Raw genomic sequence first — 19,247 nt, forward strand, 5'->3', positions numbered from 1 at the left:
AAAAACAGAGGGTCAGACACAAAACCCCATGAAACAACAACTTTTTAGGTAAAGGCAGTAAAGAAGAATCCCTGAAGGAACCCATGTTTAGCTCAGAATTTAGAAGGAAACCAGCTGAATGTGGTAACCAAGGGAACAGAGTATTTCAGAGTGGTAGTGGTCAGCATTGTCACATTCTGCTGAGAAGTTAAGTAAGATACACATAGACAAAAATGCTTTGGATTTAGAAATAAGAAGCTCATTTGCAAAAGCAATTTTGAGTTATGTGCTGGTAGTGAAAGCCACCTTGCAGTGGGTTGAGATGACCCAAAGGGATGGGATCTTGAATACAGTAGAAGGGTCTGGTCTTAGAAGGAGAAACATCTATTCATGATAACAAGGACAGAGGAAAGGATAGGCATCAGTTCAGGTAATGCTTTTGTAAGTTTAGGCTTTTATTGTCTTTCTGAAGTAGGAAGTTTAATTTTTCTGCTCTGATAGCAGGAGATGGTGGAGACACAAGTTCATAGACAATGCTAAGAGTTTGAAATAGTATAGCCTTTATAGGGAATAGAAAAGAAAGCCAACAAGGAGGAAAAGAGTCTTACCGGGAAGCATTAAGGACCCAGGTGATGGTGGCAGCCAGTCTTCTGACTGTATGCCCTGGCAGTGTTCAGGAGGCTGATAAAGTCTTAAAAGACAGTGTAATTCATCTGTGTGTACACTGTGTTGGAATAGGTTTGGGGAACAGATATTGGGTCAAATAATTTGAGGCTGTTGACCCAAAAACATGGTTGAAGTGATGATCTATGGAATCTAAGATGATAGGAAGAGAAAAACAGGAATAAAGTAAGGTACCTTGTAAGCTAAGTAACTATAATGGGATTAACTGGATAAAGAAAGTGGAGGATAGCCACTGTACTAAGAGCATGTCTGGGTTTATGAGTTTGAGATAATGACAAGGTCCAGGAGTGGCTTTGGGAGCACGTGGAGTTGAGGTGAAGGTCTTTGGAGTCAAACATGTATGTACAGCTAGGTTTTTGCAGAGCAGGCTGTGGAAAGGGCTGGCTATTTCAAGCAAAAGGGTAGTATGTGGTAGAGGCATGAAAGCATGCAGAATATTCTGGGGACAGCAGATAATGTTGACAGGCAATGCAGTAGAATGGTTGGTGGATAGGCTCTGAAGTTAACAGGCATGGGCTCAGCTTCCAGTTGGCTGTATGACTCTACTCAGCTTCTCCAAACTTTCTGGACACCCAGCTCAACTATAAAATGGATGTAGTAATAGAGGATTGTTGAGAGGATCAAATAAGAGGAGATAATGCTTGTACTAGTAGAGACACAAGAGAAGAATGCTAGCTGTGAAATATGGAAAGACACAAACACTTAGGAAGTGGGCAGGGGAAGAGAAACCAGCAAAGCAGAATGAGAGATGAAGACAGCTAGCTGGGTGGGATAAGAATCAGGAGACAGAAATGCCCCTGAAGGGATGAGGAAGAAGTAGATAGATGATGAGGAAGAAGACAATGTAGAAACTAAAAGAAAATGGTAGCTAGAGAGAAGTGAGGAGGCAAGGGATTGTTTTTTTAAAACTCAACAGCTGATAAATAAGCTTGAGCATTCGTACAGCTAAGAGGAAGGAGCTAGGGAAGATGATAGATGAACAGATAACTGAGTGGAACAGAACTGGGCACCCAAAAGTGCTTTCGGTAGCTCTAAGGGGGCAGCAACAGTTGTCCCTTCCGTATATCCCCAGGTTACTTGAAGAGTTGAGAGTCAACCGATTCCTTTCAGTTACATTCCAGAAAAGCTTATAAGTAAACCTTCTAATAAAATATGCAATTTAAATAGTAGTTTCATCAAATTTATTATGGGGTTAAATACTGATCTGAAAAGTTTGAATATGTTTTCTTATCTCAGGTTATCCTTAAACTGGTAAGATATTAAAGTAGATTTAGTAAACATTCTGCCAAGTCGATGGGGTTTTTTGTTTGTTTGTTTGGGGTTTTTTTGTTTGTTTTTATTTATTTATTTTGGCTGCATCGGGTCTTAGTTGCGACACACAGGATCTTCACGGAGGCATGCAGGATCTTTTGTTGCCGCGCGTGGGCTCTTTGTTGCAGTGCTTCTGTCTAGTGGCCACAGGTTTTCTCTCTCTAGTTGTGGCGTGTGGGCTCCAGAACACGTGGACTCTGTAGTTTGCAGCGTGGGAGCTCTCTAGTTGAGGCGCAGGAGCTCAGTAGTTGTCGCGCAGGCTTAGTTGCCCTGTGGCATGTGGGATCTTAGTTTCCCGACCAGCTATCGAACCTGCGTCCCCTGCATTGGAAGGTGGATTCTTTACCACTGGACCACCAGGGAAGTCCCAATGGTTTTTTAAAATGGAAACTAGTTCCCTTGTTTTAAGATGTTGAGCCCAGATCTGTGTGAGGTAATTTTGATTTCTTTCTCTTCAGGCTAAAAAAAAACGAAGAGTTACTTGGTGCCTTGGCAAAATTAACAAAATGAAGGACTCAAACTATGTAAATGAATTCAATATGCCAGTGAATGTAACAACAAAAACACATAAGGCTGCTGTAACTTTAGGAGAAATTGATGAATGTGAGTACTTTTTCAATTAGTTTTAATTATAAAAACATCCCTATAAAGAGAGACTTTATTTATAACTCAATTAATGTGATAAACACATTTAAATAAAATGTATGTATTTTAGGTGTAATTACAATGGAGATAATGATAAAAATAAGTAATTTTAAGAAAGTGAACGTTCATGACGTTCTCTATTTCTAGATTTCTTAAGAATAATGCATTATAGTTGAAACACATGTTTTTATTCTAATCATTATCCAGTTAAATTAGTATCCATATAACAAACATCAGCCTTAAACTCTGCTAACCTTGAAAGGATGGCGTTTGCACAGGAATCCGTTTCAAAATTATGTCTCCAACATAGTTATAAATATTTTTTAGGGGCATTTTTAAATCTACTTAAAATAATCAAATCTCAAATTTAGAATTTGTCCTTTTTACCTATATTGTATTAAGGACCCCTGTATGTTATCACTCATTCTAACCAGTGATCTTAATTGACATAATAATTTAAATGATCACGTTTGTTGTTAATGTATTCTTGGCTATGATCATACTGTGAGCACGTATTAGCTAATTTGAGTTTATTACCTCTGATCAGATTTTTTTTTTTATCTTTGAGTTTTAAGAAACTTAATAACAAGCTTATGGATAAATTTCTTTTCCCTCTAATTATAGCTGTCTGTTCAGAGTCTGATATTTTCAGTAACACTCTTGATACATTAACTGAGATAGAGTGGAATCCAGCAACAAAGCTACTAAGTCAGGTAACTTAAATGTATTTTACAGAGTATTATCCTTTTACTCTTTTTTAAATTCATTTGTTATCGGGGTTTATTGTTGTTGCTGTAACACATTTCTAGCTCTGACTTAATTTCAGTAACAGTTTTGCTTCTAATTAAGGCCAGTAGAGTTTTAAAGGTCAATAAATAATCCCTCAGTTTCATTTCCTAGATTCAGAGCTACCTGAGAAATAAGATAGTAGTCAGACAGGTGGAGAGTTAAATTATCAGCTTTATTACTAAGGAGCTTAAGGATCTGTATCCCATTATGAGCGCTACCTCCTACTTCTGACTCAGCTTTTCTAGTCAGACACAGACAGAGCATTTGTTTATGATTTATTTTTTTTTAATTTTAACCCTTTCAAAATAGTCGTCTTCTATTCTAAGTTAGCTAATTTACCAAAATGCAGATCCTTTATCTTACTCTGGATCAAGCTAGACCATTAAAAAGTTATTGAAGAAGAAAATGGCCTAAACCACCAAACGATTCAAGGTTAAATTAATTATTTGGTTAATCCAACTTTTGTTAAGTAAACAAACAATATATGATTGGAATTCTCTCTGACTTGAAAATTTGGGTTTGTTTGCAATAGGAAAACTTAGAAAGTGAATTGAGTTCACTTCGTGCAAACTATGATAATCTGGTGTTAGACTATGAACAACTAAGAAGAGAAAATGAAGAAATGGAATTGAAATTAAAAGAAAAGAATGATTTGGATGAATTTGAGGCTCTAGAAAGAAAAGCAGAGAAAGATCAAGAGGTAAAGGATGTGGAAATATAAAACTAAACTAAAACCACACGTTTAAATGAGGTATCATTCTCTTAAAGGTATTTCTAAGGTTGAGATATTGGGGATCCAACCATTTTCCATATGTATACACAATTTAGAGAATTTGAGAAATAGTTTATTTCTATTTTAAAAGAGTTGAATCATATTTGTTTCACTTGTGCTTATGCACAAGAAGAAGAAATTAAGAACATCTTTAGGAAGGTTTGGTGAATGTGCCTATTGATGGATTTGTCTTGAAGAAGTTATTTCCTTATAATTTGTATATTAAAATATTTAATTTATTAACATATCAGAAGTCCTGCCTAGAACGTAGCCATTTCCTACTGAGACCGACATGAATTTTAATATGTTGCTGAATGTTTTATATATGGATACTACCTATTAATGGATTTTGTTTTCTTTAGAAAATATTTTCCTAAATAGCTAGAACATTAGAATAGCTAGGGAAGCTAATTTTGCACATTTCTTTTTCCATATAAGAAACTTACTGTGAAAATTAGTATAATTAATACTAAATAATTTTAATGGAATTTTTAGAAATGAAATGGATCACTTAAATTTTTCAAGTGTGTAGTATTAGGCTACATGTTAAGAGAATGTAATCCATAAACCATCAGACTTTGGGGACTTGGTAACTGTCCAGAAGAATTCAAGCAATTTCTTAGTGTGGAGAGTCTTTAACCTAGAGTTCATAGACCCTATGAAATTATTCTATAGAATTTTGGAGTGCATATTCAGTTTTGTGGAGTAAGAATCCATAGCTGTTATCAGACTTGTGACGTGATCCATGAATCCCCTCAAAAATAAGAGCTGGTGTTTTGATGTAGGTAAAACATGAGTTAATTTGCAGCTACTTATTTCTGTATGGAGAGCCCAAAGGGACACAGTTCCTTTTCCTCAGTATCAAAGTTTCTCACCTACTTTTCTTTTTTAAAAAGAAAAAAAAATTCTGTGCCAAAACTATTATTTCTGTTCTACCTACAAATTACATTTACTCCTACATTTCATAGGTATTATATCCTGAGAGGCAAAAGTCTATAACTTCTCTACAGACTTTCATTTAATTTGTTTTAAAATTTGTGAATTCGCAGAATGTAAAACTTCATGAAAAGAACAGTAGACTTCATAAACAGTTTTATTGAGAGGGGGTGCTCTAGTGTTGTGGTTAAGAGCACGGTCTCTGGAGCAAACTACCTGGAATGAAGCCCTAGTTCTGCTGTTTATTAGCTCACCACAGATTTGAGCCTGTCACGAATTATTGGCAAGGCTTTGAGCAAGTCATCACGTCTCTCAGGGCTTACGTTTTTGTGTATCTTCCTCCTTGAAGTTAGATCGGGAGCTTGTCAAGTCCCCTTCTAACTCCAAAATCTCACCTAATTTTTTTGTATATATCTTATAAAAAAATACGGTATAAAATTACCTTTGGGCATGTGTGTAGCAGTAATTTCTCTAATTTTTCTTACATCACTTATACATTCAATTAATTATTAAAATCAAAGCTCACTGAATTGACTCACACACGAAAAGATTACAAAATAACACAGAATATATGCCTTGAATCTCACATCTCGATTTTTTTTTTCTTCTTACAGTTAAGGGGGAAAATAATCCTATTCTCTTTACTTTTACTTAGACACACATTGAAATTCTAGGTTCTGTGAGGTAACCTAAAAGTTTCAGTAATATAAACTTACTCTGTTCAAAGACAGTTTTACAATATGCATTTCATGTTAAACTACAAATACAAATGTAGGTGTATGCAACAAAATATGTTCTGAAACCTACATTTTGGGGAAAAGTTTAACCAAAACGGAGTAAAGGTCAAATTACAGCCTTAGAATATGTGGCCATCGCCCTAGTTTCCTAAGGGTTTTGTCAAAAATCACTAAAGCTGTGGATAATTTTCAAGTGGAGATACAGTAATATAAGATGTTTAAATAGTAATTTTAGAGAAAGGAATAAACAAGGTCAAGTATTGTCACGATCAGGGAACAAGAGAAATTTCATCTCTCTACCTATTTTAACTTGATTTAATTTTATAATTTTCACAACTTGGAGATGTTTAAGAAGTTAATTATTTCATTTCACCTGCTGAAAATTACAGTTGAAATATGCAATATTTTCTTTGTAACAGTGGATTAACCCTATCATATCGTGTACTTTCTCTATGCTCTGCATCTTAAACATCATTGGGAGAGTGTACTCAGCTCTTTTCAAAAGTGACTTAATCTTTTTCTGTTTGTGTGAACCAGTACTTAAAATTAAGAGTGATTGCAAATGAGAAGTGGGGGAACTTTCCTTTCTAGATGTTTTCAAAAATTAAGGTTGATTATTTAGTTCTTCATTTCTGACAAATGTGGTTTTCTTGCACAAAAGTTAGAAACAGAAGAAAAGGTAAAAGATAGAGCCAATTTAAATTATAATCAATACAGATGTCTAAAACTTTGCTGAACAATGGTAACCACTCATCACATATGGCAATTGAGCACTTGGAATGGGGCCAGTCTCAAGTGACTTAAGTATGAAAAAAAGAATATACAATATTACATTAATTTTTTAATACTGATGAAGAAATAATATTTTGCATATATTAGGTTAGATAAATTATATTAAAATTAATTCTGCCTGCTTCTTTTTACTTTTTTTAAAGGTGGCTCTTAGAAAAATTTTAATTATAAATTTGGCTCACATTATATTTCTGTTGACTCATGCCGACCTAAAATACGAATGTCAAACCAGCACTAGTCTAAAATCTAAAACTAGTCAGGACTGAGTTAGACATCCAGAAAATATTATTTAAACAAGGTGCTATTTTTGTAAGTCCCTTACATTTGACTAGAATTTGCTTTTACTCTTTAAGGACTCATCTGATAATGATTAAATAATTCTCAGGGTAATTATGTTTATCTTTGTTAAACTGTAGTTTACTTCTTTTGAACACAGAAGTTTCTGGTACTCAAATATTTAATGCTACAGATATTTTGATAAAAAGGAAACTTTAATAGAAGTACTTGTATCTTTAAGTATTTATACTTTTAGACAGTTGAACAATATAAAGCAATAACATCATCTTTCCAGTATTTCCTGTAGAATAAACCAGCAAGGTAATAGTTGATAATGCCATACATATCTCTTTAGCTTTGGTGAAGAAAATATTATTATTTTCTTATAATAATATTATAAAGGTACCACATGAAACTTTCATAATCCAAACCTAAATTCCAAGTCACAACTCATTAAAAAGTATGCCAGTATAAAGCTAGGTGGATAATTTATGGGAAGAGAAAAAAATCTTATAGAATAAATACATTTCTGCACTTAGCTTACCCAAAACAAAAATCATTTAAAGTATGTTTTTTATAAAGGTTTGATTACCACTCTATCTTATACAGTGGTGGGTACTAATTTGCTTTTGACCTTATTGTAGCTTTATTAACATGACATAACTGTTTTGGGGTCATGCTTAGGCTTTTTTCTTATTTGCTTGTTTTGTGGGGTTTGGGGATTTTTTTTGTTTGGTTGGTTGAGTTTGGGTTTTAGTTATTTATTTATTTTTAAATAATGAGGTGCTTCATTGCAGTAGCTTGAACGGTTGATCTCTGGTAGTTGAACTAGACTGATCTCCCAGTCTTTCTTATTGTGTTGGGTGATTCTAAAGCGGTGAATGAATGCTATCTTTTTTTTTTTTTTTTTGCTTTATTAACTATTGGTTTGCTCTGTTGCCTGTTCACATGCTCTTACAGATGCAACTAATTCATGAAATTTCCAACTTAAAGAATTTAGTTAAGCATGCAGAAGTGTATAATCAAGATCTTGAGGTGAGCATCTATGTTGGTATTTCTATTGATAAGGAACAAAAACTATAAAACATATATCATATGTAATTGAGCATGATTTCAGAAAATAGAAGGAATTATATTCTTTAAATATCAATGTTTTGAATTTTACTATCTACCAATTTAAACTATTAAATATAATTTCTTTTTAATTCCTTAGAATTAAAACCCAATTAAATTATTTCATTCTCCTTTAATTGTTTTAGGATGTACTAAGTTCAAAAGTAGAGCTGCTTAGAGAAAAGGAAGACCAGATTAAGAAGCTACAGAAATACATAGACTCTCAGAAGTCAGAAAGTATGGAAATGGACTTGCCATACTCATCGGTAAAAATCAGGTTTATTTTGTTGTGTCATCATTTTGGCATTTGTAGTATACTGTCATCATCATCATCGCAAATGTTTATATTGAGCCTACTGTGTGCCAGGCATTGTTCTAATTGTTCTAAATATAGTATTTTATTTAATCCTGTCAGTAACCCTATGAGAGAGGCACTATTAGTATCATTGCCATTTTATGGATAAAGAATCATAGAGAGTTAAGGATATTATCCTTTGATTGAATATAAGTAAGTAAGAGATGAGCTTCCATTAAAAATCAGTAATTCAAAAAATTTTAATGTTTTGCAATTGTTTTATACAAGTGCAGAAGTGTATAGTCAATATCTTCAGGTAAGCACTTAACATTGATTAGTAACTAGAACTGTAAAACGTGTAATTGAGCATGATTTCATAAATTTCATTAATTTCATTAATAGATATTAATGCATTCTCATTATAATTATGTAACTATTTTAACAGTTTGATATTTTTCAGAGCTATAGCTGTAGGTGATTTTAGTTGGTATAAGATCATGGCATTAAATAGTATTGAATCTTATGGTGAAATTAACTTTTTTTTCCTATTTGCTTTCAATCCACCTGATTACTTCAAGAAACTATCAGTTGGATTCTAGTTTTTAACTTTTTTAAAAAGGCAACAGTTACTAGCTGGAAAGTTTACAATATTAGTTTCTATTGTTCTTCTTTTGTTTTCATTTGAGTTTTTCAGAGTACTTTTTCTTACCTTCTATTAGTACTCTTTTGCTACCTTCTATTAATGACAAGTGATTCTTTTTAAAAGTGTTCTCATTGTTCTGAGGCCCTGGGAAGAAAGGCACTTTCATATCATCCTGGAGTATCTGTTGATAGAATGGCAAATAGAATTGCCCATTTTTTTAAATTGATGTTTATTTTTTCTCTTTATTCATCCAATTTATTTATTCATTCATGCATGCATGTTTGCATTAATATTTTGCCAAGTACATACGGTTGAATTCATATATGTGCAAGTCATGTTGAAATGCCACTTCTTTCTAAAAATGAGACTGTGGATTTTTTTTTTTTTTTTTTTGCATTACGCGGGCCTTTCTCTGTTGTGGCCTCTTCCATTGCGGAGCACAGGCTCCGGACGTGCAGGCCCAGCAGCCATGGCTCACGGGCCCAGCCACTCCGCGGCATGTGGGATCCTCCCGGACCGGGGCACAAACCCACGTCCCCTGCATCGGCAGGCGGACTCTCAACCACTGCGCCACCAGGGAAGCCCAACTGTGGATTTTTTTTCATGTATTTATCAGTCATTTGCATTTTCTCTTCTGTGAGTTGCCTGTTCATATCTTTTCTCTATTTTTCTGTTGGATTATTTATCTTTTTCTTTTCAATTTGTGATTTAACATCCTTAATTTTAACTATTAGCTAGTCATCTGTCATGTTTTGCAGAGAGTAACTTAAAATAAAAATACATATCAAACTTTAAGAGGCTAGCTGAGCAACAATTGTGTTAACCTTTTTAAACAATAACAGAATTATAGTACTTCTATACAATGCTTTTATCCTTTTGAAAAATATAGCCAGAATTTTTTAAATATTTTTTTTTTGGTCACTCTGTGCCACTTGCAGGATCTTAGTTCCCCGACCAGAGATCGAACGCAGGCCCCAGCGGTGAAAGCACCGAGTCCTAACCACTAGAATGCAGGGAATTCCCTAAAATATTTTTACTATTTGAAATGTTAATTTTTTAATCTATTCCAAAAATACATTTGGCAATTCGCATATTTTAACCATTTTTGATTTGTTAGGAATAACATACATGTACGTGTTAAGTCTTTTCCAACTCTAACAAAGTGAGATTTCACAAAATCCTTTTTGTCATGTGTATAGGAAAACACTGAAGACTTAAAACAAATGAAACAGACTCTGCTTGATGCTGAAACTGTAGCTCTTGATGCCAAGAGAGAATCAGCCTTTCTCAGAAGTGAAAATCTAAAGGTGAAAGAAAAAATGGTAAGTTATTTTTGTAATATTTGTAAAAACAGTTGCAATGATCAGTACATTTCTGTGAATCTGCAGTGTTTCTCTCAATAGAAAGAACTTGCAAGTACATGCAAGCAAATGGAAAATGATATTGAGTTATATCAAAGCCAGTTGGAGGCGAAAAAGAAAATGCAAGTTGATCTGGAGAAAGAATTACAATCTTCTTTTAATGAAATAACAAAACTCACCTCCCTTATAGATGGCAAAGTTCCAAAAGGTATTTCATCATTTCAGACTTATCTCTTTGCAAATCTGACTTTATACAGAAATGTACCTAAAAGATTTTGCAACTATATTGCAGTAATTAAAAATCCATTATTCTCTGGTGTTTTTAATAGCTTAATGTGAAGTTTTAATGTCATTTGGTATCTGTATTTATAAATGTTTCCTTGGACCTCAAACCATAAGGGTTTAAAAGTTATTTTTCAAATAAATTGAACCCAATCTTGGACAAGGTGATTAACAATTGGATGAGTTGTTTACCAACACTGGCTCTTTCTGTAATAAATTTTATATAATCTGGTTAAATAATCTAACTATGTATGTAATTTAGATTTACCCAACAACTGCAAGCTGTTTTATTTAACTTACTAAAAATTTCCTAGATTTACTGTCTAATATGGAATTGGAAAGGAAAATTACCCATCTCCAGAAAGCACTGAATAAGGAAGTCAAAGAAAATGAAGCTTTGCACAAAGAAGTTAATTTGCTCTCAGAACTGAAATCTTTACCTTCAGAAGTAGAAATGCTAAGGAAGGAGGTAAACACTTTTTTAAGCAAACAACTCTTACCTTAAAATAAAAACCTTTGCAATAGTGCCTTAAATATTTTGCCATATTTTATTTTAAAGTACCAGCCAAGAGACTGTAAATGCCTGACTCAATTTGTTAGCAATAGAAATATAAGTCAAATTCTAAGAAAAACCATGAAATGCCTGCTACACCAGAAAGTTAGAAAACACTTTAAAATGATAGGTGAGGAATTAAAGGCACATGCTGGTTGTGTTTCTACTGTCCTTCTCCATGCAATCCTTACTAGAACCAGAGATTAGAAATCAAAACTTTGAAGGTAAAGTTAGACAGGATAATATATCCTTAAAGAGATGTCACAATAAAAATATTGCCTTTCCTCAGTCAAACCTTTGCTTAATTTCAATGTCTTGAAATTGAGGTGAGGCAGAGAAAGTTTTTTCCTGAAAATTGCTTAAGTAGATCATATATTGCTAACGTAGCTGTTTGCTTTCTTTTCCATAGATACATGATAAATCTGAAGAGCTCTGTATAATAACATTGGAAAAAGATAAATTGTTTTCTGAAGTAGCTCATAAGGAAAGTAGAATTCAAGATTTACTTGAAGAAATTGGGAAAACTAAAAATGACCTAGCAACTTCCCAGTTGAATTATGAAAGCACTGATCAAGAATTCCAAGATGTTAAAAATCATCATATTGAATTTGAGCAAAAGTATAAGATGGTCCTTGAAGAGAATGCAAAATTGAAACAGGAAATAGGAAATCTTTCTAAAGAAGCTCAAGAACTTGGTTTAAATTTGGATGCTTTGAAGACAGAGGTTGGTACAAGACACCCTCTAGGGAAATGATCTTTAGTCTTAATGGGGTTTGGCTTCCATGTGTACGTCGCAGAATGCTCTGCTTTTCACATTTACTTTTTCTTATCTTAAAGCTCTCTCACAAAACCCAAGAACTTCAGCAGAAAACAACTGAGAATCAAAAAAGGTTAAAAGAAGTGGAAGAACTGAAGGAACAATTAGAAAGTAGAGATTCTAGGCTGCACACTGTAGAAAAGGAGAAAACACTGCTTACCGAGAAACTTCAACAAACCTTAGTAGAAGTAAAAACCTTAACCCAAGAAAAGGATGATCAAAAACAACTCCAAGAGAGCCTGCAAATTGAGAGGGACCAACTCAAAAGTGACATTCAGGATACTATAAACATGGTAAGGTTTTGACTGATTAAACTTTGAAATCTCAGAGCCTCTTTAAGAACATTACAGGAGCCATCATTTATTATTTATGATCAAGCAATAGCTATAAAATTATTTTCATTGTTTTACATTCTAATGGAAATTATTTTCTATTTCTCTGACAAAGAATATAGACACCCAGGAACAACTACGAAATGCTCTTGAGTCTTTGAAACAACACCAAGAAACGATTAACACACTAAAAATGAAAATTTCTGAGGAAACTTCCAAGAATTTGCATATAGAGGACAACTTAGGAGAAACTAAGGATGAATTTCAGGAGAAGGTAAAGGGTGTTTCTGTTCAAAGTTTTTATATGCTTGTATATGAGCTTTCTCCTTAGCCTCAAACACTTAAGTGCAGAACAGTAATCTCAATCTTATTTATTATTCACAGTGGTAATAGCTCAGAATAATTTACACGTGTAAGTCTCATGTCTTTGAAATAACTTCAAATATAACTGCTTACAATCAATTTGAAAAGGAAAAGACAAAAAAATACTAGTTCGGACTTTGAGCTGATACTTTTCTAAGGCTATTGTAATTTACACATCTTTAAAAGCCCCTCTGAATCCTAAGAATGTAAGAAAGATTCAGTGCTTATTATTAATTATGGCTAAAATATTTGTTTTATGTTGGATTTTGTATACTATATTTGTTTAGAGTTTGCTATAGAATCAATGTATGTATCGTATTTGTATCTATTTTTAGGGTTTGGACCATAATTTTACTATTAGGTGCTTAAATCTTGCCTTAATAATTCATTCTAGGTAAAATGGTTCATTTTGTCCTGAGACCTTAGGAGAAAAACTACTTAACTAGTTATTCAATTATATATAAGAAAAACTAGGATGCTAATGGTGACTTTTTAAAGGGAGGTATATTAGTCTGCTAAGGCTGCCATAACAAAATATCACAGACTGCTTGTAAGCTATATGTTTATCTTCTTTGCAGAAATGTCTGTTCAAGTTGTTCCCATTTTTAAATTGGTTTTTTGTTGTTACTGAGTTGTAAGAGTTCTTTGTATTTTTCTGGTTATTAACCCTTTATCAGTTATGCGATTTGCCAGTATTTCCTCCCATTTCATAGGTTGCCTTTTCACTCTGTTGATTTTGTCCTTGTTTGCACAGAAGCTTTAAATTTTGATATAGTCTAATTAGCTTCTTTTTTCCCCCTTTACCCAGGCACACAATATTCCTGCCTTGGAAAATGAGCTTTCTCTTCTCTCTCCCTATTCTTGAGTCCTTCTCTCCTAGAAAAGCATTTTCACTTCCACTATTATCTTGTGTTCTCAGCTTATCTATAATTTGGATCAACCGTGGGCCAAAGGTTCTTGACCTTGATTTGAAATTTATAACTTCTACTTTCACAGGGGGAAGGTTTTTTGAACAGTTTTTTTTTAGAATAAGATACAACAATGTATAGCTGCTTTTAAACAAATGAAAAATGCAATCATAGGGCCCCATGAGAAGGAAGCAGTAGAGGAGAAGTGAGGGAAAGGAAGAGTTATACTCACTGGGACCAACTGGCTCCTGTAGTATTATGTTCGTGCTAGAAGTGTCCATGGTGATAAAAGAGTCTGATGGGATTCTCTGGGGCCATTCTGTTCATTAGAGATCTTGAAACCTGGGCTGGAAGTCTGAGATCACCTTGTTCTTGTGATAACCTTGCTCATGCTGGAATCACCCATGTAGATAAAAGAGTGGGTCTGGGAATTTCCAGGGGCCCTCTGTTCATCTGGGTACCACAGAAGTCCATTAAGTAGGTCTATCAGGAATCCCTTGGAGTACCCGTTTTCAGTCCTGCTTGATGTGTTTCTCTGGAAATGCAATTTCTCTAGTGTGTCTCAACAGAAATTAGATTTTACTCATAACCATGGTAGCTGAAATACTTCCTAGGCTGAGTTCAGTTTTGAAATGTGCCTTGGGCATCATTATAGAATACTTCCTCTCCATCTGTTTTGTCTTTGTGTATATTCCTTTGTTTAGGAGTAAAGATGCAGGCTTCTGAATTATAATATCTGACAAACTGCTCCCAAAGCCTGTATGTTCCCCACCTCGTGTATTGGGTTGGCCAAAAAGTTCGTTTGATTTTAAGTAAAAATAAAAGACATATTTTTCATTTTCACCAAGAAATGTATTGAACAATGTATTCATTGACCAAACGAACTTTTTGGCCAGCCCAGTAGTTAGCTCTGTGTGCACCATTGTCAGAAGCTCATGAATATTGCCAACACTAAGAGGTTAACTAAACAAAATATGGTTTGTCCATATCCACTTTAGAGAATAGAGCAACTACTAAAAATACTAATTTGAAGATTACGTAGCAGTATGGGAAACTGCACATGATCTAAGTGAAAAAGAAAAGCTAAATTGAATCCTATATATGTAAATTAATTATGATGGCTATGTTTTAAAAAAAGTTAATGGAAAATACTGGAATGAAATATTTTAGAACTCTAATAGTGGTTGTGTTGGTGACACTGGATGACATTTTTTTCTCTTTATTTTTCTATTTTTTTTCTAATGTTACTTATAGATTACTATAAAAACTTTTTAAAACATATGTGGCCAGTATGGAACTGAATATATTTATTGGGCTACTATAAGGTTATATAGTGACACTCTAATTTCATGCCAACAATTGTAATGTCAGTCTTTATGTCCTTTTACCAAGGAGTTCACATTTTAAGTTACCTTTGGTTAAGACTTATTTATGGATAAATGAATTTATATAACATGCTTTTCTTAAGCAGTAAATGAAAATTGTATATTAAGAAAAGATGAATTATGCTATTATAATGTAAGATATTTTTCTACCAAAATTATTTTGCCCTCTACATGTAATAAAACTCCAGCTTTGGTGAGTATGACTACCTCTGAAAATAAAGATTAATTGGGAATAGGGGCTAGGGAATGATTTCCAGCTTTTAAGGAAAAAAATAAAGTGATAGAGTTCAAGGCGGCTTACTTTTTCATAAAGTCAGGTTAACCCATCATACGTGAAGATAATTGTTAATTATCTATAGCTGTCCAGGTAGTTCTTATCAGTGAACAGGCACAAGAGCACACACTCTGGAGCCAGACTATTGGATTCAAAACCTGGTTATTCTTCCCTGGGTGACCTGGGGCAAGTGACCTATCCTCCCTGGTATTGTTTCCTCATCTGTCAAATGGAGATAATACTAGTACCTACCTCATATGGTTATAGTGATGATTAAACGTGTCAATATATCAAAATAGTGCCTAGTACATAATAAGTAATATATGTTGGCTTTTTTTATTATTATTAAAATTATTATTAACTAAGAAATTCTTTAATGTATTTATATTTTAGATGGTTGGCATAGATAAAAAACAAAATTTGGAAGCCAAAAAAACCCAAGCACTGATTGCAGATGTTGAGGATAATGAGCTAACTGAGCAACAGAGAAAGATATCTTCTTTAATACAGGAGAAAAATGAACTGCAACAAATGTTAGAGAGTATTACAGCAGAAAAGGAACAACTGAAGACTGACCTAAGGGAAAGCATTGAAATGGTAGGATTTAGCACTGTATACTTAGCAATACAGTTTTGTCTTTGTACATTTTAGATTTTTCCAACTTTATTGAGGTATAATTTACATGCAATAAATGTATCTGATGCAAGAGCACAGTCTGATGACTTTTGACAAATGTCTCTACTTGTGTACCTTTCACCTCAGTCAAGATATGGAATATTTCCATCACCCCAAAAAGTTCCCTTGAGTTCTGATCTATTTGATCCTAATCTTACCCTCTGCCCCATATAGTCACTGTCCTTTTTTTTTTTTACCTTAATCACTTAATCACATTGTTTTCACTTGCCTTTCCCTTCTAGAATGTCATACAAATAGAATCACACAGCATACACTCTTTTGTGTCTTCTTTCTTCTCCTGCTTATTGCTGGGTAATGTTCCATCATATGAACAGGCCACAATTTGTTTAGACTTTATCCTATTGGTAGAAATTTAAGTTATCTCCACTATTTGGCTATTTTGAATAAAGATGCTATAAACATTCATATACAGATCTTTCTATGAACATTTTTTTTTTTTTTTTTTCTCTAGGGTAACTATCTAAATGGAATAGCTGGCTCATAGGTAGATGTATATTTAACTTGATGAAAATTTCCTAGACTGATTTCCAAAGTAGTTGGTACCATTTTACATTCCCATCAGCAAATTAAGAGAATACTGAGGGCTCCACATCCTCACCAACACTTCATAGTGTCAGTGTTTTTAATTTTGGCCATTCTATTGGGTGTGTACCTTATTGTTTTCACTTGCCTTTCCCTAATGACTAAAGATATTGAGCGTCTCTTCATGCTTATTAGCATGAAATGGCTTTTGGCCATTGTGTATCTTTCTATAAATTATCTGTTGTCTCAGTGATGTGTTATAGATTTCAGTGCACAGGTCTTTTCCATATTTTGTTAAAGTTGTTCCTAAATGTTTCTCTTCTATTTATGCTGTTGTAATTTTTTTATTTCACTTTTAATTATTTGTTGTTAATGTTTGCCAATATTTTCAAACCTATTTTATTTTTTGTTTCTAAATTTAGGGACAATATAATGTGTCTAGATTGAAATTAATATTTTGAGAAGTTTGCTATGGATCACAGTAGAACCTGACCTTTTGTGCAGTTTTCCATGTTCCTTGGGATTGTCTGTTTGGTTAAAATTGCTGAATGTAAATAAGAATACAGACAAAAGTCATATTTGTTTCTCAGTCTCTGGCTTGTGATGTTTTTGTGATATTGATACTTGAGAAAGTCACTGTTTAAGCTTAATAACTAGGATTAACCCACTTTATGCTAGCAAAGGATGCTGCCATTTTGAGCTTGCTATTAAGCAATGTATAAAACCAAAGTCATGGGCTTCCCTAGTGGTGCAGTGGTTGAGAGTCCGCCTGCCGATTCAGGGGACACGGGTTCATGCCCCGGTCCGGGAAGATCCCACATGCCACGGAGCAGCTGGGCCCATGAGCCATGGCCGCTGAGCCTGCGCGTCCGGAGCCTGTGCTCCGCAACGGGAGAGGCCACAACAGTGAGAGGCCCGTGTACCGCAAAAAAAAAACCAAAGTCATTCCAGCATATGAAAAGCCCATAACCATATATATATATATATATATGTCTCATATATCATCTGTTGTCAACAGCTTAGAAAGTCTCTTTTGGCTTAGGGGTAGAAAATGAGCAAACCTCTCATGACAGAATACAAAATCCAGTTCTAATTCTCATGATAAGAATGTAAGATGAGCAATAAAGAAACAGTGTTAAAAAAGCAGATTCTTGACCTTTATATGATTAAGTTAAGACTCTTTTTTTAATTAGTCTTTTCCAATGTAGTTTGCCATGATTTCTTCTTCATTTTCAGGCTAAGGCAAATGCTGATTTTTACCTGATTTCATAAATGTAAGCTAGTATTTTAATCTCAGCTTTTTTTTTTAATTCCAGACCATTGAAAACCAGGAAGAATTAAGAATTCTTGGAAATGAACTTAAAAAGCAACAAGAGATAGTTGCACAAGAAAAGAGCCATACCATGAAGAAAGAAGAAGAGCTTTCTAGGACCTGTGAAAAACTGGCAGAAGTTGAAGAAAAGCTGAAGGAAAAGGTGACTTTTTAAAGTTATATTCCTGGTCATTTTTTCTGACTAAACTTTTTCTTTTCTTTTTTTTTTTTTTTTTTTTTTGGACAATTTCACTCCTGCTGAGATGTTAACTAACATCCTTTGTGAGGATTATATCTTTTTAGTCTTTAAATGAGAGAGGGGGCCTTTATTCATCTAAACGAATCATTTGATATATTCATTCATCAAGTACTGTACATTCATACAGTACTACCATGGGCCAGGCACTGTTCTGGGCTCTTGAGATACATTAGTCAACAAAACAAAGATTCTGCCCTTATAGAGATATATTAGTTATTCTCTAAAATGTAAAATTTATCTCTACAGTTGGCCCTCCATACCTGCACATTCTGCATCCATGGATTCAACCAAACACTGATCAAAAATATTCAGGGGAAAAAAATTCCAGAAAATTCCAAAATGAATTTTGCCACACACAGGCAACTATTTACATAGTATTTACAACTATTTACGTAGCATTTATATTGTATTCAGTATTATAAGTAATCCAGAGATGAGTTAAAGTATACTGGAGGGTGTGCTTAGGTTATATGCAAATACTATATCATTTTATATAAGGGACTTGAACATCCACCAATTTTGGTATCCACAGGGATTCATGGATACCAGGGGATGACTGTATTACCATCTCTTAGATATTTACAATAAGGTGATATTGTAAAATTTATAGAAGAGCTAAGACCCTTGTAACAATTGTACTCCCCAAGTAATTCTAAAATGCACCCACCAAGATCTTTCTGTATATTCTAGTAGTAGTGCCACATGCATTATAGATAATATGTTGGGATTTCCATTGTGCTTCTGTATTTTTTTTTTCCTAATGTGGGTTCTCTTAATTCTCATCCTTTTTACTATAACTTAACTGAATATATTAAAACTTTACATCTATTTCATATTCCTCCTAAATAAGGGAAATCAGTAAGTTTATGTAAAAGTTAATGCCTCATTGTTTGTTTGGGCCACCCCATATGGACCTTATTGGGAATGAAAGTAAATTATCCAAGTTTTTAGGAGAAGTGGAATTATAGTTACTTGGCAGTTATATCTGCATATTTAGTCTCTTTTTAAATTTTTCTCATTTTCACTTTACTTCTTTGATTAACCTAGTGACACTCTGTTAGTTTCCTAGGGCTTCTGTATCAAATTACCATAAACTGGATGGCTTTAAACAACAGAAATTTATTTTTTCACAATTCTGGCTCTTAGAAGTTCAAAATCAAGATGCTGGCGACCAAGCTCCCTCTGAAGGCTCTAAGGAAGAATCCTTTCTT

The 19,247-nt window shown here is 33.8% G+C and overlaps 1 protein-coding gene across 1 annotated transcript in view; it reads left to right on the plus strand.

The window, feature by feature from the left end:
- Positions 1-19,247, plus strand: part of CENPE (centromere protein E) — a gene marked incomplete at its 5' end in the record, with an annotated part of 73,397 nt that overhangs the window by 18,118 nt on the left and 36,032 nt on the right. Inside the window, 13 exon segments of the mRNA XM_082838608.1 lie at positions 2,433-2,577; positions 3,244-3,332; positions 3,941-4,108; positions 7,882-7,956; positions 8,181-8,300; positions 10,172-10,294; positions 10,376-10,541; positions 10,930-11,084; positions 11,578-11,892; positions 12,006-12,278; positions 12,433-12,591; positions 15,641-15,844; positions 17,782-17,940. Of these exon segments, the coding sequence (XP_082694734.1) occupies positions 2,433-2,577; positions 3,244-3,332; positions 3,941-4,108; positions 7,882-7,956; positions 8,181-8,300; positions 10,172-10,294; positions 10,376-10,541; positions 10,930-11,084; positions 11,578-11,892; positions 12,006-12,278; positions 12,433-12,591; positions 15,641-15,844; positions 17,782-17,940 (2,151 nt within the window).

This window comes from Leucopleurus acutus, assembly GCF_964270905.1.
Source record: "Leucopleurus acutus genome assembly, chromosome: 4".
In the NCBI taxonomy this organism is placed as follows: domain Eukaryota; kingdom Metazoa; phylum Chordata; class Mammalia; order Artiodactyla; family Delphinidae; genus Leucopleurus; species Leucopleurus acutus.